This window comes from Thalassophryne amazonica, chromosome 4 (assembly GCF_902500255.1).
Source record: "Thalassophryne amazonica chromosome 4, fThaAma1.1, whole genome shotgun sequence".
NCBI classification, from domain to species: domain Eukaryota; kingdom Metazoa; phylum Chordata; class Actinopteri; order Batrachoidiformes; family Batrachoididae; genus Thalassophryne; species Thalassophryne amazonica.
The window spans coordinates 52,405,588-52,429,474 of NC_047106.1; the positions used below are offsets into that span (position 1 = coordinate 52,405,588).

The following is a 23,887-nucleotide window of genomic DNA, read 5'->3' on the forward strand; positions in this document are numbered from 1 at the left end:
TCAGTATGTCCCTTAACGCTTCAAATGTAATGCTGCGTTTACACATAACGACGACAAGTCACGAATGCCACGAAGTACACATTCTTGGCCGCTGATCACGAATGTGATGATTCGGGGCAGAGGCATCAGGTGTCCTCAGGAACTGCAGCAACCTGTTACCACACGTTACGATTAATGGCACGTGTTGCTGGAGAATTATCAGGAACCATTACGCACTGTCAAGAATAATGTTCCGCGTTGTTGCGCACTATTGCGCGTAACAGCACATCGTTAAGTTCTGTCACGTTGTGAACGAGGTGAACTGTCTCCACACACACACCCATATTCATCCAACTGAATTCAGATCGCTCCAGTTTTTCAGAAGAACTTTGTGACTGCATGCGTAGTTGGGCTCTGTGCCATGGAGTGGCGCAGAGAGTAGGAGGAGCAGACGGACAGAGCCAGATGTGTGGCTTCATGCGGCTCTCGTCTCGCACGTTTTCTCAAACATCAGGCACATGCAGCAGGTGGAACACCTGCAGGAGCGCGCTGAAGAGCACTGAAATGAGACTTTTAGCCAACTTGGTATCAGCAATCAAACTGAATGCGGTGCAGCAGGGTTTAATTGTGTGCGCGCGCTTCTTCCTCTGCCGGACTGGAGGAGGTGCAGAGATGTCTGGCTGCACGTGAGTCTCCTCTGGTTCCTCTGGTTGCTCAGACTCGTTCTCCCGCTCATCGGTTACAACAGCAGGTAGAACACCTGCGGGAGCATCCTGAGGAGCTTCAGCAGGAACCGTGGAACGACATTTGGCTCACTTCGCGTCACTGTTCCTCTTCGACATCCTGCATCAAACTGAACGCTGTGGAGCCGAATTTAATTGTGCGCACATGACAGAAAACTGATTCATCGTGGTGCACAGTTAAATGTGACGCCGCGTTACAAGTCGTGTCGAAACTTGACAGTTTCCGTGTCACTTCGTAATAACGCGTGACAGTTTGGGCTCCAAAAACCATCAAAGGAACCACTACGAACGTTGTCACATTCTATTAAGGATCACTACTCATCAAGACGGATCAACACGCTCAGTTGCGACCTCCATGTTGTGAGACGAAATGAGGGTGGCGTGTGACATTCGTGGAAGATTTTGACAGGCAAAAACATGCTCCACGAATATCAAGAATATCACGCACCAACACGCACCTAAGGAACCTATTCAGATGCGTTAAGTCACATTAAGAATGTCAGGAATGTGTCATGAATGACAGAAAAATGACATTCGTAATGCGTCTTGTTTATGTACAACCCCTGGCAAAAATTATGGAATCACCGGCCTCGGAGGATGTTCATTCAGTTGTTTAATTTTGTAGAAAAAAAGCAGATCACAGACATGACACAAAACTAAAGTCATTTCAAATGGCAACTTTCTGGCTTTAAGAAACACTATAAGAAATCAGGAAAAAAAAATTGTGGCAGTCAGTAACGGTTACTTTTTTAGACCAAGCAGAGGGAAAAAAATATGGAATCACTCAATTCTGAGGGAAAAAATTATGGAATCATGAAAAACAAACGAATGCGCCAACACATCGCTAGTATTTTGTTGCACCACCTCTGGCTTTTATAACAGCTTGCAGTCTCTGAGGCATGGACTTAATGAGTGACACACAGTACTCTTCATCAATCTGGCTCCAACTTTCACTGATTGCTGTTGCCAGATCAACTTTGCAGGTTGGAGCCTTGTCATGGACCATTTTCTTCAACTTCCACCAAAGATTTTCAATTGGATTAAGATCCGGACTATTTGCAGGCCATGACATTGACCCTATGTGTCTTTTTGCATGGAATGTTTTCACAGTTTTTGCTCTATGGCAAGATGCATTATCATCTTGAAAAATGATATCATCCCCAAACATCCTTTCAATTGATGGGATAAGAAAAGTGTCCAAAATATCAACGTAAACTTGTGCATTTATTGATGATGTAATAACAGCCAACTCCCCAGTGCCTTTACCTGACATGCAGCCCCATATCATCAATGACTGGAAATTTACATGTTCTCTTCAGGCAATCATTTTTATAAATCTCATTGGAACGGCATCAAACAAAAGTTCCAGCATCATCACCTTGCCCAATGCAGATTCGAGATTCATCGCTGAATATGACTTTCATCCAGTCATCCAAAGTCCACGATTGCTTTTCCTTAGCCCATTATAACCTTGTTTTTTTCTGTTTAGGTGTTAATGATGGCTTTCGTTTAGCTTTTCTGTATGTAAATCCCATTTCCTTTAGGCGGTTTCTTACAGTTCGGTCACAGACGTTGACTCCAGTTTCCTCCCAGTCGTTCCTCATTTGTTTTGTTGTGCATTTTCGATTTTTGAGACATATTGCTTTAAGTTTTCTGTCTTGATGCTTTGATGTCTTTCTTGGTGTACCAGTATGTTTGCCTTTAACAACTTTCCCATGTTGTTTGTATTTGGTCCAGAGTTTAGACACAGCTGACTGTGAACAACCAACATCTTTTCCAACATTGCATGATGATTTACCCTCTTTTAAGAGTTTGATAATTCTCTCCTTTGTTTCAATTGACATCTCTCCTGTTGGAGCCATGATTCATGTCAGTCCACTTGGTGCAACAGCTCTCCAAGGTGTGATCACTCCTTTTTAGATGCAGACTAACGAGCAGATCTGATTTGATGCAGGTGTTAGTTTTGGGGATGAAAATTTACAGGGTTATTCCATAATTTATTCCTCAGAATTGAGTGAGTCCATATTTTTTTTTCCCTCTGCTTGGTCTAAAAAATTAACCGTTACTGACTGCCACAATTTTTTTTCCTGATTTCTTCTAGTGTTTCTTAAAGCCAGAAAGTTGCCATTTGAAATGACTTTAGTCTTGTGTCATGTCTGTGATCTGCTTTTTTTCTACAAAATTAAACAACTGAATGAACATCCTCCGAGGCCGGTGATTCCATAATTATTGCCAGGGGTTGTATAAACGCACCTTAAGCTCTTTTCAACAACAAACACACCATAATCACTTCTCTGATCATGTTCACACACTGCACATGTGTATGTCTCTTCAATACATTTAATATTTGATTTATACAACAAACAACCTGAAAAGAAATCCAAAGGTTGATGTAGAAGCCAAGGCAATACACCAACCAGTAACTGAAGATGTCTTTGCTGTTTAGAAAAAAATGGACAGACTAAGACATATTCATGGCAATGATTAATAAAACACCACTTAATGAACCCAAAATAAATATAACAATGTGCATATATAATCTAAAAAGAAAAACATCACCTTACGTTAAGATTAATAAACATTAAAAAAACTTTTCATATTTGAAATTTGTCAGACAAAACAGAAAAACAACTATTTTTAGAACTTAATGTTATTGTAGAGTAAAAAATAATTGTCATTTCATTTCATCCTCTTGAAATGACACAAAAATTTATCAATATCAGTGTAATGTTTTTAAAATGTGGTGTTTTTATGTTTGGTATCGGAAAGCTCTTTGAAATGTATTTATCCCGAAAGTGATATATAAATAAAGTCATGAAGATTAATATTTCCAAATTTGAATGAATGGGTACAAATAGGAATAAAAAAAAACCCTGTAATTTAATTATTAAGGAAGAAAACTGCATTTTCGCTGTTCCCAGTACTACCTTTAATGTGCAGTGATGATAAAGTAAATGTTGTGTGCTGGGGTGTTTGGCTGGCTTGGTTTTTGTTTCTCCCACCAGGTGGTATGCATTCAGGACTGAGTGGCTGAGTATTAGGACCTCACCCTGAACACCTGAGGCTTGTTTTCACGTGCAGGTCATCAGGGCTCACAGCTGTGGTGTATTCTGTCTTGATCAGAGATTGCTGCACTTAAACCTTGAATGCACAGTGTGTGACTGCCAGAGACTCGACCTTGTGAGCAGACGTGTGAGATCGACGTCAGGAGAACAATCTCACCATTACGGACGCAGAGACCGCTCCAGGTTTGGCGCCACAGTCTGTGAAGGAGGATTGGGTGAGGTCTCACGCTCTTCAGCACACTTCCTGAGGTAATTTGGTTTTGGTGACTTTTATGAAGTAATGACAGTGGATTTGGTGTCCCTCACACCTTGTGTTATTGAGCTGTCACGTTATACTAATTGTCTAATCAGCTTCTGTTGCAGTGGAGATTTGAACTGAGTTGTTCCGTGCCTGCAGGGTGAGAAGCTGATATATATATTTAAGCCAGGAAGTGTTTGCTGATTGTGTGCATCTTTTGAGCTGTGTCTCTCTGGGTGGAGAGTGTTGGACTCACCTCATGTTTTCTTTCTTCACAGACTCGGTTTGTCGCGGCCACCTGGGGGGTGTCGGCGGGGTCCCTGGGTCCGAACTGCTGTGGCTCCGGACCGTTTGCGCTGCTGAGAGCGCGCCATGTTTTCACCTCACCAGACCGCGGACATTTTTTGTTGTTTATCACTGCACTCATTATGATTATTAAATTCTGTTATCTTTTGAACCGTGCTCTGCTTATTTCGTGCTGGGTCCTGTCAAACGCTGGGTCGGTGCTCTGACCGCGTCCGACACATAACAGTAAAGAGTTAAAAAAACAAACAACAACAAAAAAAACAGGTTTTAAATAAAATAAAAACCCAGAAATGACCATTTATTTAAAATTTTAATGCTTTGTAACAGTAAATTCACATCACTTCAAATGCTCAGTGAGGTCACTGATCAGTGTCTGTGTGTGCTGGTTTTACCACTGCATTGAGATCGTTGCGGACCAGGGCTCGTTTGTGGATAATCTCTCTCTTGAGGACGATAAGAAGGAAGAGGAGTCCCAGCATGACATAACCCAGGTTACTCACAATGTTGTTGAAAGCACTGAACAGGCAACAATGAAGTGACATCATTATGACATATTTAAACAGCCATAATAACATACACAGGACATTTAAAGATACAGTGTACTTTCTGCAGGACTTGGTTCATTCTGGCTGAATAGAAAAGTTTCCCAGTGAAACAATCACAATTTATGGGCTTAGTAGCTCTTATTAACTTGTACATACTGTTTTCTTTCTGTGTGTGAGTAACCACAGTCCATGTGTATCTGTTTACAGCATAGATGTCAAACTGATTCCAGAAAGGGCCAAGAGGGTGCAGGTTTTCTTTGTAACCACCCACTGCACCAGGTGATTTCACTGATGAACTGATTCCATCTGCTCAAAGTGATGGTGCAGTGGGTGGTTACAAAGAAAACCTGCACCCTCTTGGCCCTTTCTGGAATCAGGTTGACACCTGTGGTTTACAGTAACAGATCTTGATCATTCGTGAAAACTTTGAACCAGCAAGACATTCTGTAGCAAGACAACTACAGTGGAATATGCGTGTCGTGTGCACTGAAGATGGAGCTGAAGTTGTGTAACCATTCAAATTTCACTGGCAAGCTCATGGAAGTTTGAGTACACAATAAATGCACATATTAGATTTATTTATTAGTTGTGGTTTTGAAAGGCTCATGAAGAATGACTGCACTATGATGTATATAATTTTTACAGGGTTAACTATGCAAGGAAATGTTACCAGTACAAATAGATATGCTAATGAGGGTAACCAGAAGTTTATTATTATTATTATTATTATATTGTATAGATCATGTGGTGTATTCACTGAACCACCCAAAAACGACACTGCCTTGGAAAACACTCTTCCAATGTACCCATGATTATAAATTTGTTGTAGTGTAATTATAAATATTCTACCAAGTATAAATATTACAAAATGCATACATCTATGCTTGTAGTTATTTACATTATAAACACAAAGTATAATGAACCTTCAATTAATATTTACTTTTTATTGCTTATCAAATAAAATATAATCTGTGTATGGGTATAGTGGTGTGTGCTATGTGTACACTGTTGAATGTACACTTTTAAAGTTTTTATGCAGTGGTCTGCATAACTAATGAAAAGGTTTCTGAATTATATCTTGACTATGAGGAGAAACCACAGCATTTCATGTGCAATTAATATCCCTATAATGGAATGGGCACCTGTAAACACACACACCTGAGAGCTCCCAGTGGATGTGCACACAAAAAGTTGTAATAACAGATGTCCTGGTTTCCTGTAACATTGACAACCTGAGGAACAAAAAAGTCAGAGGTGATCTACATTACACAGCTGTGAGACAACCACTGCTATCATTCATTTTTCATCTTTTTTTTTTAATACTGTATTTTCCGGAGTATAACTGGCACCAGAGTATAAGTTGCATTGGTCCAAAAATGCCTCTTTAAGAGGAAAAAAAATGTATAAGTTGCACCAGTGTATAAGTCACATTTATCACTTCAGGCAAGAAAAAGCAAAATGTATTAAATTGCTATATTATTAATTTATAGGACACAGATGGTGTTAAGGAGTGCAGCTAAAAAGCTAAATCACGTGAGCAAGTTGTGATCTAATATATAAAGCTGTGTGTGTGTGTGTGTGTGTGTGTGTGTGTGTGTGTGTGTGTTCACTATGCACAGCCACAGTAATTAAGCAATCGACATGAAATTTGCCCTGGTGGTGACTGGTGGCACCAAGAGGGAGGACACCGAGGCCCTTAGGTTGAAAGCATACAGGCACGCGCGCATGCGCGCACACACACACACACACACACACACACACACACACACACACACACACACACACACACACACACACACACACACACACACACACACACACACACACACACACACACACAGTCGGCCTTATATATTAGATCACAACCTGCTCACTGGAGCCCTTATTTTCGTAGTTCACGTGGTACTCAGGTCAGGTGACAAGCATCACAATTTGCTTAGTACATAGTAGTGGCTGGCTAGGGTGCACTTTAATTACAATCCGAGAGGACAGCGAGCACCGTTTGCCAGTTAAAGTGCACATTTTTCCAATTAAAATGTACTTGCTGTGTACGGCATGCCAGAGCATTGCTGTGATATGACATGATATCACCATTTATCATCATCAGTCTTATGAATGTCACAAACTGCTCTATGAAAATTAATGACAACATACACACAATGCAATGTAACTTACTACACCTTAATTACAGTGACATGAAATATACAATAATATTGCTAACATGCATCCCTATTACCTGTGCGTAGAACGGGTAACTCGGCTAGTCATTTATATATTTACAACGCAAACAGTGTTTCAGCCACGAGCCAATTAATGTTTTTGTTACAGGCGCAAAGTGCTTCTTTAAGTCACTGAACAGACAATTGATCATATGCAAGATGAACGTACAACACATTCTCAACTCCTTTTTAGTACATTTATAAAATAAACTCACCATTCATTTTCTTCTTGTTAAAATAGCTGTCCTTGTACTTTCAAATAAATCCATATAAGGATTCTTCCAATTGGGCAGTGCAGTGTTGTTTGAGGGTGGGTGCTAAAGGGTTAAAATACGACACACATGACGCATCAATCCTACATCCAGGGACAGCCCTCGCATGTCCACATCAGAAACACGGCACTTTCTCTGAGTTGTTGAGCAAATTACACAGCAAACAAAGTGAAAATACAAAGAAAAAGTGACGATGCAGTGGAAAGTGGACATGTGTTGCGGTTTGTTTATGACCCAGAGCTCAAACATTTCGAGGCAGTTGTGCAGGTGCAAGAATGCAGCTACTCTGGCTAGGTGTGTAGTCAGTGATTGCAGTCGAAAACAAAACAATACACCATTTCTCCATTAAAAGTGATGCTGTGTTTGTACTGGCTGTACCCGGATGTGGTCAAATACCACGATATCACACAGGGGTCAAACGAGACTGCACTGCCCTATTAGAAAAAAAAAAAACAGAAACAGTCTTCCATTAAAAAAAAACAAAAAAAACAAAATACCTCGCAGTATTTCTTCAAAACAATGAAGGATTTTTTTTTTTGCATACAAGTCACACCGGACTATAAGTCACAGGGCCTCTAAAACTCATTAAAAAAAAAATGCAACTTATACTCCGGAAACTATGGTAGAATGTGTTGTAGGTCAAACCCAGATCACTTCTCATCAACCTACTGTCTGATAGGTGATGACCAGCTGGATGACTGGGAGGGCGTAGAACACAGCAATAGTGGCAATATTCCTGGGGTAAAGAAAGAATCAATTAGTTGTGGCTATGATGACAGTTTGGTTCCAAGATTCTGTACTTTATTATATCACAGCTCTGTGAAATACACTCTGCCCGCTTACTTCTCTGGAACATCAACCAGAGTTTTACTGCAGTGTGACTCATTCATTCAGAAAATATTCACTTTCAGATATTCACTTCACAAATTCACAAATATTCACTGTCAGACAGAGCTTTTTAATGTCCATCCACCTGTGCAATATGCATAATTTAAGGACAGAATTCAACAAACATCATGTTCAGGCCACTCCACACATAACACGAAAGAGGCAGAAACTGGAAGAAAATAAGCGAAACAAACACAAAATGGGGAACCACGAAACATTCCACCTGCTGTCATGAGGGACGCACGGTCACACAGGCGTGCATGACACACCGGCAACAGTTTCGTGCATGCTGTGCGCGTGCATGAACCCAGTGCGAGTAGCTGGAACATGTTGCACCACATCGCGCGATGTTGTGGAGAAACAAAAAAATAAAAAAAAATACATGCCACCTGCAGGATTCGAACCTGCAATTTACAAAAACTCTGATTAACAGACGGAAACGCTACCATCGCTGCGCTACCATCTCTGTCCTATAATAGGATCACAAAATGCCTAAAATCAACAAGGAGATAAACATATTTAAAGAAAAAGAGAAATCAGATGATGCAGACGAAGAGGAAGTCTTCAATTTTCATCGTAATAACTGACCAAACAGTGTTTGTTACAGCGTATTTTTGTCTGTATTGTAATGTAACACCTTGCATGCACGGTCATGACCAGCTGTCAGTCAGTCGGCGGTCAGCTGACATGCGCTAGTGTCCACAGCATCACACAAGAATGAGTTTGTGCCTTAGTCACCCTTATTTGTTTGATTTAATTTCCAATCTTTTTGTCTGTCATGTAAACTGCAATTTACGTGGTGGACATGAAATCAGCTGGCCAGGCGGCTTCATATCATGCTGTGCGCTCAGACGCTGGCCGGTCCTCATGAGAGCACGAGTGCCCGCACACACATGTACAATGCGTGTTCTCTGGCTAAGGTGCAGCACACAGCGGTCAGCTGGTCCAGCAGTGGACGCCGGGACCTCCCGGCACAGTTACACCCATGTCTGTTGCGAGGTTACGCCACTTTCGTGTTGCACTTAGACACTTTTCACAGACAGGCTGAATGTGATCGCCTGCTCTCGGCTATCGTACCAGGTGCGCAAATATCGCCACCTTTTCTAAGTGTGCAGCGAGTGGTGTTAGATGTTCCTGTGTGACACCTGGAATTTGGCCAACACCTGCCGAGAAGGGGATCAAATGAGCATGCACAGGGCATTCACTGTCTTTCGGCCGCTTGTGTGCGCGAATGTTGTAGCGACAGGTGTACGAGGCGTTCGAGGCAGCTCTGATTTTTCACGAATGACATGCAATTCCTCCTTCGTGCGCAAGTCGGCTTCAATTGTGTTACGTGTGAAGGGGCCCTTATATTGCTAGTCCAACATTAGAATGTTTAAGCTCCATTATGCATCCTGGAAGGTCACTGTTTACACTTTAACAACACTGTTGTTAAGGTATGTTCATGTTCACAATCACTGCCCTAAATGTTTACATACACTTTATGTAAACCTAATATGTTTACATTCATATATCAGTATACCATACATATTTTATATTTAAGCAATTTTTGTGGTGTATAAAATGTCTTGTTACAGTAACTCTGTGGAAGCACCCCCAATTTCATCGTCCCCCCAATATAATGACAAAGACTATTCTTCTATTCTTGTTTAAACCTCATCCATATCTTGGAAAACCACAATTGTACTATGACCTTGTTTTAACTGTGGTAGGATTCTCAAGGCATTCAACAATTCCTTTTTCCTGTCAAGGACTTTGATAGACTTTAGTAATCCCTTGCATTTCCATGGAACATATAACTTTGTGATAAATGCCACAACACCACTGTTTTCTAGAAGTGCCAAGTCTGTACTAAAGTACACTGTACTACAGGTACGGTGCATCAGGAAAGTATTCACAGCGCTTCACTTTTTCCTCATTTTATGTTATTCTTCTACTCTTATATTTTTATTTTATTCTTTCCAAATTAATTAAAAATAAAAAAAAACTAAGAAATCACATGTACATAAGTGTTCACACACTTTGCTCAATACTTTGATGATGCACCTTTTGGCAGCAATTACAGCCTCAAGTCTTCTTGAATATGATGCCACAAGCTTGGCACACCCATTGCTGGTCAGTTTTGCCCATTCCTCTTTGCAGCACCTCCAATGCCCCATCAGGTTGGACGGGGAGTGTCAGTGCACACCCATTTTCAGATCTCTCCAGAGATGTTCAATCGGATTCAGGTCTGGGCTCTGGCTGGGCCACTCAAGCACATTCACAGAGTTGTCCTGAAGCCACTCCTTTGATATTTTGACTGTGTGCTTAGGGTCATTGTCCTGCTGAAAGATGAACCGTCTCCCCAGTCTGAAGTCAAGAGTGCTCTGGAACAGGTTTTCATCCAGGGTGTCTCTGTGCATTGCTGCATTCATATTTCCCCTCAATCCTGACTCATCTCCCAGTTCCTACCACTGAAAAACATCCCCACAGCATGACGCTGCCACCACAATGCTTCACTGTAGGGATGGTGCCTTGTTTTCTCCAAACATGATGCCTGGCATTCACGCCAAAGACTTCAATCTTTGTCTCATCAGACCAGAGAATTGTGTTTCTCATGGTCTGTGAGTCCTTCAGGTGCCTTTTGGCAAACTCCAGGTGGGCTGCCATGTACCTTTTACCAAGGAGTGGCTTCCGTCTGGCCACTCTGCCATACAGGCCTGATTGGTGGATTGCTGCAGAGATGGTTGTCCTTCTGGAAGGTTCTCCTCTCTCCACAGAATGTTGGAGCTTTGACAGCGTGACCATTGGGTTCTTGGTCACCTCCCTGACTAAGGCCCTTCTCCCCTGATTGCCCAGTTTAGATGGGCGGCCAGCTCTAGGACAAGTTCTGCTGCATCTGAACTCCTGCAATTTACAGATGATGGAGGCCAATGTGCTTAATGGGATCTTCAGAGCAGCAGAAATGTTTCTGTATCCTTCCCCAGATTTGTGCCTCGAGACAATCCCATCTCGGAGGTCTACAGGCAATTCCTTTGACTTCATGCTTGGTTTGTGCTCTGACATGCACTGTCAACCGTGGGATCTTATATGAAGACAGGTGTGTTTCCAAATCATGTGCAATCCACTGACTTTACCCTAGGTGGACTTGAATTAAGCTGTAGAAGCATCTCAAGGATGATCAGTGGAAACAGGATGCACCTGAGTTCAATTTTGAGCTTCATGGCAAAGGTTGTGAATACTTATGTACATGTGATTTCTTTTTTTTTTATTTTTAACAAATTTGCAAAAATCTAAAAAAAAAAGTTTTCACAGATGTCATTATGGGGTGCTGTGTGTAGAATTTTGGGGGGAAAAATGAATTTCATCCATTTTGGAATGAGGCTATAACATAAATTGTGGAAAAAGTGAAGTGCTGTGAATACTGTCTGGATGCGCTGTATGCTATGGCTGTTTTTGGACAGCTCACATTGTATATGTTTCGTGTTATATCATTAAATGGGTGTTAGATCACATTTTGCGTACCCAGTATCTTTACACAGTTAAAGAATGAACGCTTCCAAGATGCATATCTGTGAAAGTGAGAATGAAGTTTTAGTAAACTTTGTTCTCTTTATATTTGTCAGTCTCCAACAACCCAATATTCTCACCAGAAGTAGATTTGGTATTTTTTGCTGAGGACCCGCTTGTCTTTACGGGCCAGGTCAGATACACAGAGAAATTTCTGTAACGAAAAGAAAGCACCATCACTGGTAGTTATAATATCAAATGGTCAGTATTTGACATAAGATTGCAAAATATTCAAGTTTTTCCTCAACCATCCAGGCAGACAACCAGTCCATCCCCACTTCTTCAAAGTAACCATCCATCTGCTGCAGCCAGGTGAAATGTGAACAGCCACTTGGCTTTTTCCAGCCATTGAGGATATCAACAATGAGGCACCCGCATGCTAAATCATGCCCAAGAAAATGTGCCACATGCCCAAAATGTTGTACCTGACATTCTCTCATAATGCAACTTATACTACTCATGTGAGTCTCCCTTTACAAACTGTTTGTTTGACTTAAATTTATTCCAGCAGATCCTCGGAAAAGACATTGTACCAAAGACATCTTGCCATCCCCTTAGGTCACTTTTTAGCATTAAAGTCACAACCATACAGTAAGACTGGGAGCACCAAGACCTTAAAGAGTTTGTTCTCCTGCAACACCTTTGTTCAGCAGCCTCATCACTCCCTAAGCACTTCCTAGGGTTCTCCAGATTGAAAAGGCTGAGGGATCCAGATATGTGAATGCTGCTGCTAAGCTGAGTTCATGTCTCTACAACTTCAACACTTTCACCACATACAGATACACTTCCGATGGCCGAGTCCTGGAAGTTACTGAAAACCTGTATCTTAGTCTTGATTGAGGACAATCATAAACATAGAAACTCCAACTCCTCACTGGGCTTCACATGTACTGCAATCGAGCCACCATTTATTTCCACAAAGGTCACAGCATCAGCCATGAAGTTAAAATGCCTTTTCCACAAGCCTACCAAGCATCTAGTCCCTGCAAGCACTGAATAGTGTAAGAGCCACAACACATCCCTGAAGAATGCCAGCATGTAATATATGTAGAGATGGTGTAGTGGTTTTTACCTTGGTGCGTACAATGTTTTTGTCCGAGTTGATGTCATCCAGAGTGTCATAGTCGTCTTCTTCCACAGAACTCAAAGATTCCTGCCTGCTTCTCCCAACACTCTCCAGTGATCGCTCTGTTGAGTGGAAAAGAGGGACATGATGGAATCGATAAGACACGTTTACGTCACTGGAGAATCACTGGGGTATTGTAAGGACGACTGGATATAGAATAATTTTTTCATAGACACAATTGTGTTCAAACAAATCAATTTCAAATCTTTTGAATTCATTAAAACACAATTATAATGATTGTTAATGCTTTGATCTGGGTGTCACTGTTTTCCATTATTAATGTCATTTGATTCAGAATTTTTAATTCACTGGGCTCACCCAGCTGCACAAAACGTCAGCTTGAATCAGTCTTCTCAAACCCTGTCTCACTGACACATGATTATGATTAATACTGTGCTGATTTGTTTAGCGAATTAGGAGGCAGCGTGTCACCAATGCGGATGGCTATGTGGTGGAGGTGATTGAAGATTGGTCGACGTTTGAAAGGCTCCTGTCCTGACAAATAAAAGCACACAGAAAACTGTGAGAGGCCAAAGCAGCTTGTAGCTCACCAACCGCAAGCTACTGAAAGTGACAGCAGCATGTGGAAACATAATGAAGAACTAGACAATCAAGTGGCACACCAGTAATAATAGGCCTTATTCACGGAACATTTACATCGAAAGTTTGGATCTAACATGTTGAATGACCAAAATAGTAAAATTTAACACTGGTTTGGCACCAGTCATGATCTTATAAAATAAATACTGTGTTACTTGTAACATTTTCATGGCCCTGAACAGGAAGTGAGACAACTGCAATCAGGAAAGTACTACATATATAAAATCTATGAGGTAAAGTGAGAGACTGGAGTTTAGTCAGCAGAGTGGGCTGTCTGATAACCAAACGGTTGATGGGTTTGTTTGGCTGAGTATCAAACTGTCCTTGAACAAGACTGTGAACCCTGAAAATTGTTCCACTTCAGATCATATAGTCCTGTTTGACCCAACAGTAATGTAGGACAAAGATATACATACACATGGGCAGGATGCACATGGGTCTCCCTCATAAACATCAGTCATTCAGAAAGTGTATGTACTGTATATGCAAAGGCCTGATGTTCACACACATGTTTTTGCCATGACATGTTTGTTCATACCCATATATCCATAGTTGTTATCAGCAGATGTCGCACTCTCTGTGATTGCCTCTGAACTGAGTGTGCTGCCGTTGTCAGCTGCAGAAAATAAAGAGGACAAAAACATAAAGTTGTGGTCTGAGAATTACATCCACTCACAACAGACATAAATCTTAATATTGGGCTTTCTGTGATTTCCTTAAATTGATCCTTTGTTTAACACTTGTACTTGTTGCGATGTATGACATGTACTTGCAATGTGAAACTTTTTTGTTGTTATTATTTTTGACATTTATATTTGTTGTGTGAGGGCCTCACTGAAAAGTAGCCTGTGGCTAATGTGAGCTACCCTGTATAAATTAAGATATCCATCTGTCTATGTTCTGGTTCAAACCAGTCACCTCATCACAGCAACAAATTCAACCAATCAGTTTCTTTGGACATGCAGCAGAGACAACAGCTGTCACGGATGTTCACTGCCTAAAAACGGCGGCTAAAACCAGAGCTACTGCTGGTAACTGACTTGCTAGTAGTGAACAAATGAGATTCTGAACGATGGCACCGAGAAGATCAGGGCTTGAAGATGAACTGGAAGAAATTAAGAAGTCTCTGAATTTCATCACAGATGAGCTCTCAAAAGTGGTGAAAAATCAAGAACAATTTCAAAATCTTGTGAAGGAGATGAGGGATCTGAAGAATATGATCATGAAAAAAGACAAAAAAATTGAATACTTGGAGAGGAGAGTTGATGATCTTGAACAGTATTCAAGAATGAATGATTTGGTAATTCAAGGATTGGACACAAGACATCGAACGTATGCCCGAACTGTAACAGCTGACAGGGATGGGGAGGATATTTCTGCCAAAGAATTAGAAACTTTAGAAAAACAAGTTGTGAAGATTTTTGAAAGTAAGAATATGAGCATTCAGAGCAGTTTCATTGAGGCTTGCCATACACTTCCTAGGAAAGATGTGATAGCCAAACCATCGGTAATTATCAAATTCTGGAACAGAAAACAGAAAATTGAGGTGCTCAGACAAGCAAAAAAACTTAAAGGGTTAGGAGTGTTCCTGAATGAGCACCTGACACAGAGAAATGTTGAAATTGCAAGACCAGCTCGAATGTTGAAAAAACAAAACAAAATTAATGCGACCTGGATCAGAAATTGTAAAATAATGCTGAGACAAAGTGAAGAGTCCAGAGTGATGGTCATCAGTGAACTAAAAGATTTAGACAAATACAGATGAATCAGAAGATGACCTCATAGGACTTTAAAAGAAAAATCAGGTCAGTAAAATAAAATCATGCTAATGCTAAACAATATTTCACAAAAATGTTAAAAATAGCTCATATCAATATATGTAGTTTAAGAAACAAGGTGATTGAAATTGAAAATTTAAGTGCTGAACAAAATTTTCAAATACTGGCAGAGTCAGAAACTCACTTAGATTCGACTTTGGAAGATAGTTCAGTTACAGTCAATGGGTACAATATATTCCGTCGAGACAGAGATGCACATGGAGGTGGAGTGGCAATTTATGTTCAAAGTCACTTGCCAGTAAAAGTGAGATATGATCTAATGCCGAATTCTATTGAATCCATTTGGATACAGGTATATTTAAAACAATCTCAAGCCAATTCTCATAGGATGTTGTTATAGACCTCCAAATTCATGTAAAGATTATTTAGATAAAATTGATCAGATGCTTGATCATGTCACTAGTACAGATTCTGAGGTGTTTTTGCTCGGTGACCTCAACACTGACTGGACTATGAATTGTCCAATGAAATCTAGACTGATGACACTGGCAACGGCATATGGTCTGACACAAATGATATCTGAACTGACCAGAGTGAGTCTCAAAATTGATGGAACTGAGGTGGCAACATGTATTGACCATATATTTACAAACAGACCAAATCTCTGTTTGAATGCCTCTTCTACATCTGTAGGATTTACTGATCACAACCTAATAGGCATTGTCAGGAGAACAAAAGTTCCCAAAGCTGGTCCTAAAATTATAAGGAAGAGATTTTTAAAATATTTTAATCTTGACAAGTATGTGGATGAAATCATACATGAAAATTGGTCTGACGTAATGACTGAAAAAGATCCAGAGAAAGCTTTTCAAATATTTGACGGTCTATTAACAAGAATTGTCAACAAATATGCACCTATTAAGAAATGTATTGTATCCAACTCAAACAGTCAGGATGTCAACTTGAAAGCACAAATGAAGGAAAGAGATAAAGCGAAGCAGACTGCAATATCTGGAAGGGAGTTTGACTGGAAAGTATATCGTAAACTTAGAAACTTTGCGGTGAAAGAAAACAAGAAAAAGAAAAGATTATACTATTATGAGAAATTTAAAACTTTTACGGACAGTAAACAGTTATGGAAAAGTCTCAATTCCCTCCTGTATGGTAATACATCAACTCCACTGGTCTTGGAAACAAATGAGGGATTTTTAACTAAATCTGATGAAATTGCAAATTATTTAAATAATTATTTTATAGAAAAGATAGACGCATTCAGAAATAAGTTAAAATCAAAAAATGAAAATCAGTCATTTGAGATCATAAAAGAAAATATGAAATCAAAAAAGTGTCATTTTTGCCTTAAGGTTCTAAGTATAAATGAAGTTGAACAATATTTGAAGACACTAAAAGACAAACCTCCAGGAGTAGATGAACTAGATGGGCGCCTCCTAAAACCTGTAGCCTCAATAATTGCACCAGCCATAACCCATATAATTAATCAATGTTTCAATGAAAATAAATTTTTGTCGGCTTGGAAAATATCAAAAATTATAGCATTGCCAAAAAATAAAAAAGTGTCATTTTCTGCAACGAATAGTAGACCTATCAGTTTACTTCCGGTATTGAGTAAATTAATGGAAAAAATTATGTATGATCAGATGAATGCTTATTTTTGAGAGAATAATTTAATAACAAATTATCAGCATGCTTATAGAGAAAAGCATTCAACAGCGACTGCACTGACCCAAATGACTGATGACTGGTTATGGGAAATGGACAAAGGTAACATTATTGGGACAGTATTATTGGACTTCTCCGCTGCTTTTGATCTCATTGATCACAAAATTCTTCTAAAAAAAAAACCTTGAATGTTATGGCTTTTCCAAATCTGCTGTGCAATTTATTAGTGATTATTTATGTGACAGAAAACAATTAGTGTATTATAATGGATGTTTTTCAAATGTTTTAACTGTGAAACATGGTGTGCCACAGGGCAGTTGTCTTGGTCCGCTTTTATATTCTATCTTCACAAATGATCTACCATTAGTGCTTGATACAGCAAGCATTTCAATGTTTGCAGATGACACAACAGTCTATATGGCTGGGAAATCAATTGAGGAAGTTAAAACAAAACTTGAGCAGGAAATTAAAAAGATTGAAAATTGGATTGAAGGCAACAAACTAATTCTGAATGTAGGAAAAACAGTAAGCATTGTTACTGGAACTAAACATTCCTTAAGAGGCGAACCACAACTAAATCTTGTTTAACAACTGTATTTTTCATTACAAGTGGAAGAAGTCAAACTCCTTGGAGTCTGTATTGACAGCCAACTGTCCTGGGACAAACAAATAAATAATGTAGTCTCTAAAATGGGATGGACTTTGGCAGTGATAAAAAGATGTTCAAGATATTTAACTAAACCAGTGATACCATATGTCATTCAAAGTTTGGTGTTGTCTCAGTTGGATTATTGTGCAGTTGTCTGGTCAAATACTTCAGTAAATAATGTAAAAAAATTACAGAGCTGCGTGTCGTCAGAGTGAGCTACAAAAAGTTTGTACCTGAGTTTTCAGAGGTGGTGTTTGTAGTTGCCATCTGCCACGCCGGTGTTTGCCAACCCGGACAGTGGGAATACCACCTCAACCGGCAACTTAGCCCCGCGACTGGACAGCAACAACGTCCGAGGCCCAACGTGGTGAATTCACTGAGGCCGCGCGCTGCGTCATTAGAGCCGCGCGTCACGAGTGCCGCTTCCCCGAGGCCTCGTGCAGCCACCGCGGATCCATCAGCGCGGAAACACCGAGGCCGCGCGGCACCAGCGCAGTGCAGATCCATCCCGGTGATAAACAACACAGGCTGTTAACATCGGCGATCGACAAGCTGCTCATAAACCGACCATGGGGCCTAAGAAGGTTCTGACAGCGGAGGAAGGTGACGATATTAAAAAATCTCTGGACTTTTTATCAGAGGAGATTTCTGTTGTGAAGCAGCAACAGAAATCAATCATGGATCTGGTGGAGGAGGTGAAGGCATTACGGCTCCAGAATGCCGAGAAAGACCGGCATCTGGTGCAGCTGGAAAATAGAGTGGCTGAATTGGAGCAGTACACCAGAATTAATGACGTCATCATCACAGGTCTTCATATCAAACCACGGTCCTACGCACGGGCGGTAACAGATGAGAGCGGAGGGGAGCCCAGTGAACAGGAGGTCAGCTCTGTGGAAAAACAGGTTGCTGATTTCCTCCTATCTAAAGGTATAGAAATGGATTTAAATAACATTGAAGCGTGCCACCCTCTGCCCCGGAGAAATGACGGTGATAAACGAACCGTCATCATGAGATTCATCAACAGAAAACACAAAACAGCACTGTTAAAACAAGGAAGAAAACTGAAAGGGACAAACGTATTCATCAATGAACATCTCACCAAACGGAATGCCGACATCGCCAGGAAAGCACGCTTCTTGAAGAAACAGGGAAAAATCCAGCACACATGGACTTCAAACTGTAAAATATTCATCAAACTGAACGGATCACCAGAACAAGCAAAAGTCATGGCAATAAGGAACATCGAGGAGCTGGACAAATATGAACAATAGTGTTTCTTAAAGCTAGGATCTGGACAAATATGACCAATAAGGTATGAGGACACAAACACATCACAACACCATGACACAGACCAGAGGAACCTATTCATCTACTACCTATTCATCTACATCTGGAGACAAGAAGGATATAACTCAAAGGATTGCTGATCATGGAAAAGTAGAACTGAGAACATTTAAATACACAGACCACAATGTACTGGACTTGGAGCACGATATAGACCCGGACAATAATTTCTTCTCAAATATCAATGACAGTTGTTGCTATTATACAGATGAACAGTTTAATCGGATCATTAAAACGGATAACAAATTATCAATAATCCATTTCAACAGCAGAAGTCTATATGCAAACTTTAACAACATTAAAGAATATTTAAGTCAGTTTAAAAAAATATTTAACATAATTGCTATATCAGAAACATGGATCAATGAAGATAAAGGAATGGATTTTGAACTGGATGGATATGAATTTAATTGTGTAAACAGAAAGAATAAGAGTGGAGGAGGAGTGGCTGTGTATGTGGATAAGAACATGGATTATAAAATAGTAGACAATATGACAACTGTGATTGATAACTTATTAGAATGTATAACTATTGAAATATGTGAAGAAAAAAGCAAAAATGTATTAGTCAGCTGTATATATAGAGCACCAGGATCTAGTATTGAAACATTCACTGACTGTATGGGAAAAATGTTCTCAAAAACTAATCAAAAAACTGTGTTCATTTGTGGTGACTTAAATATTGATCTGATCAATCCAAATAAGCATAAAATAACAGATGAATTTATCAGTATAATGTACAGTATGAGTTTATATCCAAAAATCACCAGGCCAAGCAGAATTACATCCCATAGTGCCACCTTAATTGATAATATATTCAGCAATGATATTGAGAATAACACTGTGAGTGGATTATTAATCAATGACATTAGTGATCATCTACCAGTTTTCATCGTTTATAATAGAAACCATTGGCGGAATCAGCCAGAGGAGAAAATAAAATACAGGCGAGTGCGGACAGAGGAAAACATGAACACACTAAAGAAGGATTTACAGGAGCAAAACTGGGAAAAGGTATACAGTGAAAGTGATGTTGATAGTGCATATGAAACTTTTTTACAAATATTTACATCATTATATGATAAAAATTGTCCAATTAAACAAGACTACAGAAAACAAAAAATCCAAGCTCGACCATGGATGACGAAAGGGTTACGAAATGCATGTAATAAGAAAAATACACTGTATAGAGAATTCATAAAACTAAAGACTAAAGAGGCAGAAAATAGATATAAGAAATACAAAAATAGATTAACTAATATTATACGGGTATGTAGGAAGGAATATTATAGTAACATATTATATAATAACAAAAACAATATTAAAGGAATATGGGATATATTAAATAGCATTATCAAAAATGGTAATAAAAAACAGAGTTACCCTCAGTATTTCATTGATAATAATGTCAAGAAGGAAAATAAGGATGAGGTAGTCAACGGTTTTAATAATTTTTTTGTAAATATTGGACCAAGCTTGGCAGAAAAAATTCCCGATTCCCAACCTGAGGATTGGGATAATAATCTCATAGAAAGAAATCCCTGTTCAATGTTCCTCACAGCAGTGGATGGAAATGAAATTATAGACATTGTGAATAATTGTAAATATAAAACATCTACCGATTTAAATGAAATTGATATGGTGGTGGTAAAACAGGTCATTGAATGGATTGTAGAACCATTAACATACATCTGTAACTTATCATTTCAAACCGGTAAATTTCCCAATCAAATGAAAATAGCTAAGGTTGTGCCGCTGTATAAGACTGGGGATAGACACCACTTCACAAATTATAGACCTGTTTCTTTGCTTCCACAATTTTCCAAATTATTAGAAAAGTTATTCAATAATAGATTAGACAAATTCATAAATAAACATAAATTACTTACTGATAGTCAATATGGATTCAGAGCACATAGTTCAACATCACTTGCATTAATAGAATCAGTTGAGGAGATTACAAACGCCATAGACCACAAATTACATTCAGTTGGAATATTTATAGATCTTAAAAAGGCTTTTGATACAATTAATCATGACATATTAATCAATAAACTTGAACAGTATGGGATTAGGGGGTTGGTGTTGCACTGGGTGAGAAGCTACTTAAGTAACAGAAAACAGTTTGTGAAGTTGGGGGAATATACATCATCATGCTTGGACAATGCTTGTGGCGTCCCACAGGGGTCAGTATTGGGTCCAAAACTGTTTCTAATTTATATAAATGATATTGTCAATGTTTCCAAAATATTAAAATTAGTATTATTTGCAGATGACACAAGCATTTTTTGTTCAGGGGGGGATTTGCAGGAGTTACTGAGGAGGATCAGTATAGAAATGGGAAAATTGAAAATATGGTTTGACAGAAATAAATTATCATTAAACTTAAGTAAAACAAAATACATGTTATTTGGCTATTGTAATACAGATATACAGGTTCAGTTACAAGTCGAGGGGGTAGATATTGAAAGGGTACATGAAAATAAGTTTCTGGGGGTGATAATAGATGATAAGATAAACTGGAAGACTCATATAAAACATATTCAAAGTAAACTGTCAAGAAGCATTTCAGTTCTAAACAAAGCGAAACATATTCTGGACCACAACTCACTCCGCATTCTTTACTGCTCACTGGTTTTACCATATTTACAGTACTGTGCAGAGGTATGGGGTAATACTTATAAAGGTACAACACAATCACTGTCAGTAATGCAGAAAAGAGCTATAAGAATTATTCATAATACTGGCTATAGAGATCATACAAATCCACTATTTTTACAATCCAAATTCTTAAAATTCACAGACTTGGTTCATTTTCAAACAGTACAAATTGTGTATAAAGCAATAAACAATTTACTTCCAGCAAATATTAAAAATATGTTTTTTAACAGATCAGGGGATTACAGTCTGAGGGGGAAATTTAATTTAAAGCATCAGTGGGCACGAACAACATTAAAAGGTTTCTGTATTTCTGTCTGTGGGGTGAGGATGTGGAACAGATTGGGAGTGGGGCTCAAGCAATGTCCAAGCATGAACCAGTTCAAACAGCGGTACAAAAATATGGTTTTTTCTGGGTATAGGGAGGAGGAAGGGTAATGAGGGTTAGGGTGTTTTTGTTGTTTGCTTCGGCTTGTAAATATATAGTATTTTGTATGTAAGTAGGTATGTGTAGGTGTATATTTATGTTTGTGTATATATGTATATGTGTATATATGTGTATGTTGATGTGTATATGTATGTGTGTGTATATATATGTATATATATATATATTGATATCGGTTTAGGTGTGTAGGAATTTATGTGTATATGTGGCAAAGGGTATTACTGGTTGTGGGGAAGAAGGGGTAGGGATAAATAAGCTGATGCTTCACCCTACCCCTTTTCGGACATGTTGGGTACACAGTAGGAACTTTTTTGTTGTTGTCTTTACTGATCTATCTTGTAATTGTTGTTGTATCAAATGTTCGAAATAAACAGTTTTCATTCATTCATTTTCATTCATTCATTCATTCACAGCTTGTGCAAAATAAAGCTGCACATGTGGTGTTAAAATGTGGCTTTAGGACAAGTGTGGATACAATGCATAAGCGCCTCTCTTGGCTTTTGGTGAGGGACAGGTGGCTATATGCAAAAGCAAACTTTTTAAGAAATATTATTACAACTCAGATACCGTCTGTCCTTTACCAACAACTGCCTTTTAGTAAGGATACTCATTTTTATCCAACCAGGCATGTCAATGGACTGTTTCATTTTGCCTAAATGTAAAACAAACCAGAGCCAACGGACAGTGATGTTTCGAGCCATGAGAGAATGGAATCATTTACCACTAAAGTTAAGGGAATTGAGCAGTGGACTGGGTTTTAAAAAGGAACTTAAAAAATATTATTTGAGGCAAATGGTTGAAGTATTGTGATGTATTATGAATTGATTATGAATGAATTTATTCTGAATGTATTATGAATTTCCATTATGATTTACAGGCCTTAATGGAAATCTATTATGTTATTGTACTGAAACTGTGATTAAAACATGAATGGACCCCAGGAAGAGCAGCTGATGCAGTTATACTGCAGATGCTAATGGGGATCCAAATAAATAAACAAATAAACTGGCTCATCGGAAAACTTTTGTTCATTTTATTACCTACAATTCTCATTAATGCTTAGGCTAGGCGCCAGAGAGATATACAGCAGCGCAGAATTAAAAACCAGCATTCAGTCACAACACACAGACTAATACAGATATCTGTCTGGCAAAGAACAATCAAAACACCTAGATTCAATGTAAAATAAGCCTTAGCCATGCAGCTATTTAACTGGCAACACTAGAGTTCACATGGTAAAGCATTATCTTTTCCTTGTCTCAACAAATTAGTAGACTTTTTGAATTTATCTGTATATTAATTACATAGTTTGAAACTAAGAATGGTCATCACTGTGGAAATAAAGTTCAATGAACAGGTTATTAAGACACAAGTCTGTTCTCAGGTAAGGCAGTACAGTTTGGGGCCCGTGGGTTACATCTCACCCATACACCCTTTGTTTTGTCTCACCATGACAACTGACAAGCTCTCTACAAATTAATGAATTACAGTCCAGCAGATTAACCTCCTAAGATCTGAACTTGAACAGAAAAGATGTATTCAGAGGGGACGGAGATGCCCCCATATGTGGATGCAGGGTTTCAAAGTAAAGAGGTCCTCATTCTGTATGGGCCCTGAGACCCACTGGTGCTTATCCCCAAACACCAAAGTAGATGAGAGTCTACAGCTCCTCTTGGATGGGACACCAGCCCCATGTAGGTTACTTCACCAGCCAAGGCCAGTACCAAATTATAGTGAGGTGGACTAAGACAAAGCTTTAGGAAGCGTCTTGTCCAAGGATATAGACAGATAATGTGACGGGGA

At 39.1% G+C, this 23,887-nt stretch overlaps 1 protein-coding gene across 2 annotated transcripts in view; it reads right to left on the reverse strand.

Annotated features, from left to right (window-relative positions):
- sidt2 (SID1 transmembrane family, member 2) overlaps window positions 1-23,887 on the reverse strand; it is a 74,628-nt gene that overhangs the window by 26,205 nt on the left and 24,536 nt on the right. For both annotated transcript variants that reach the window (XM_034167902.1, XM_034167901.1), the window contains 6 exons: window positions 14,069-14,146; window positions 12,877-12,992; window positions 11,885-11,958; window positions 8,037-8,103; window positions 6,035-6,108; window positions 4,724-4,847 (listed from right to left, as the gene is read on the reverse strand). In XM_034167902.1, the coding sequence (XP_034023793.1) occupies window positions 4,724-4,847; window positions 6,035-6,108; window positions 8,037-8,103; window positions 11,885-11,958; window positions 12,877-12,992; window positions 14,069-14,146 (533 nt within the window). The remainder of the gene's footprint in view (window positions 1-4,723; window positions 4,848-6,034; window positions 6,109-8,036; window positions 8,104-11,884; window positions 11,959-12,876; window positions 12,993-14,068; window positions 14,147-23,887) is intronic.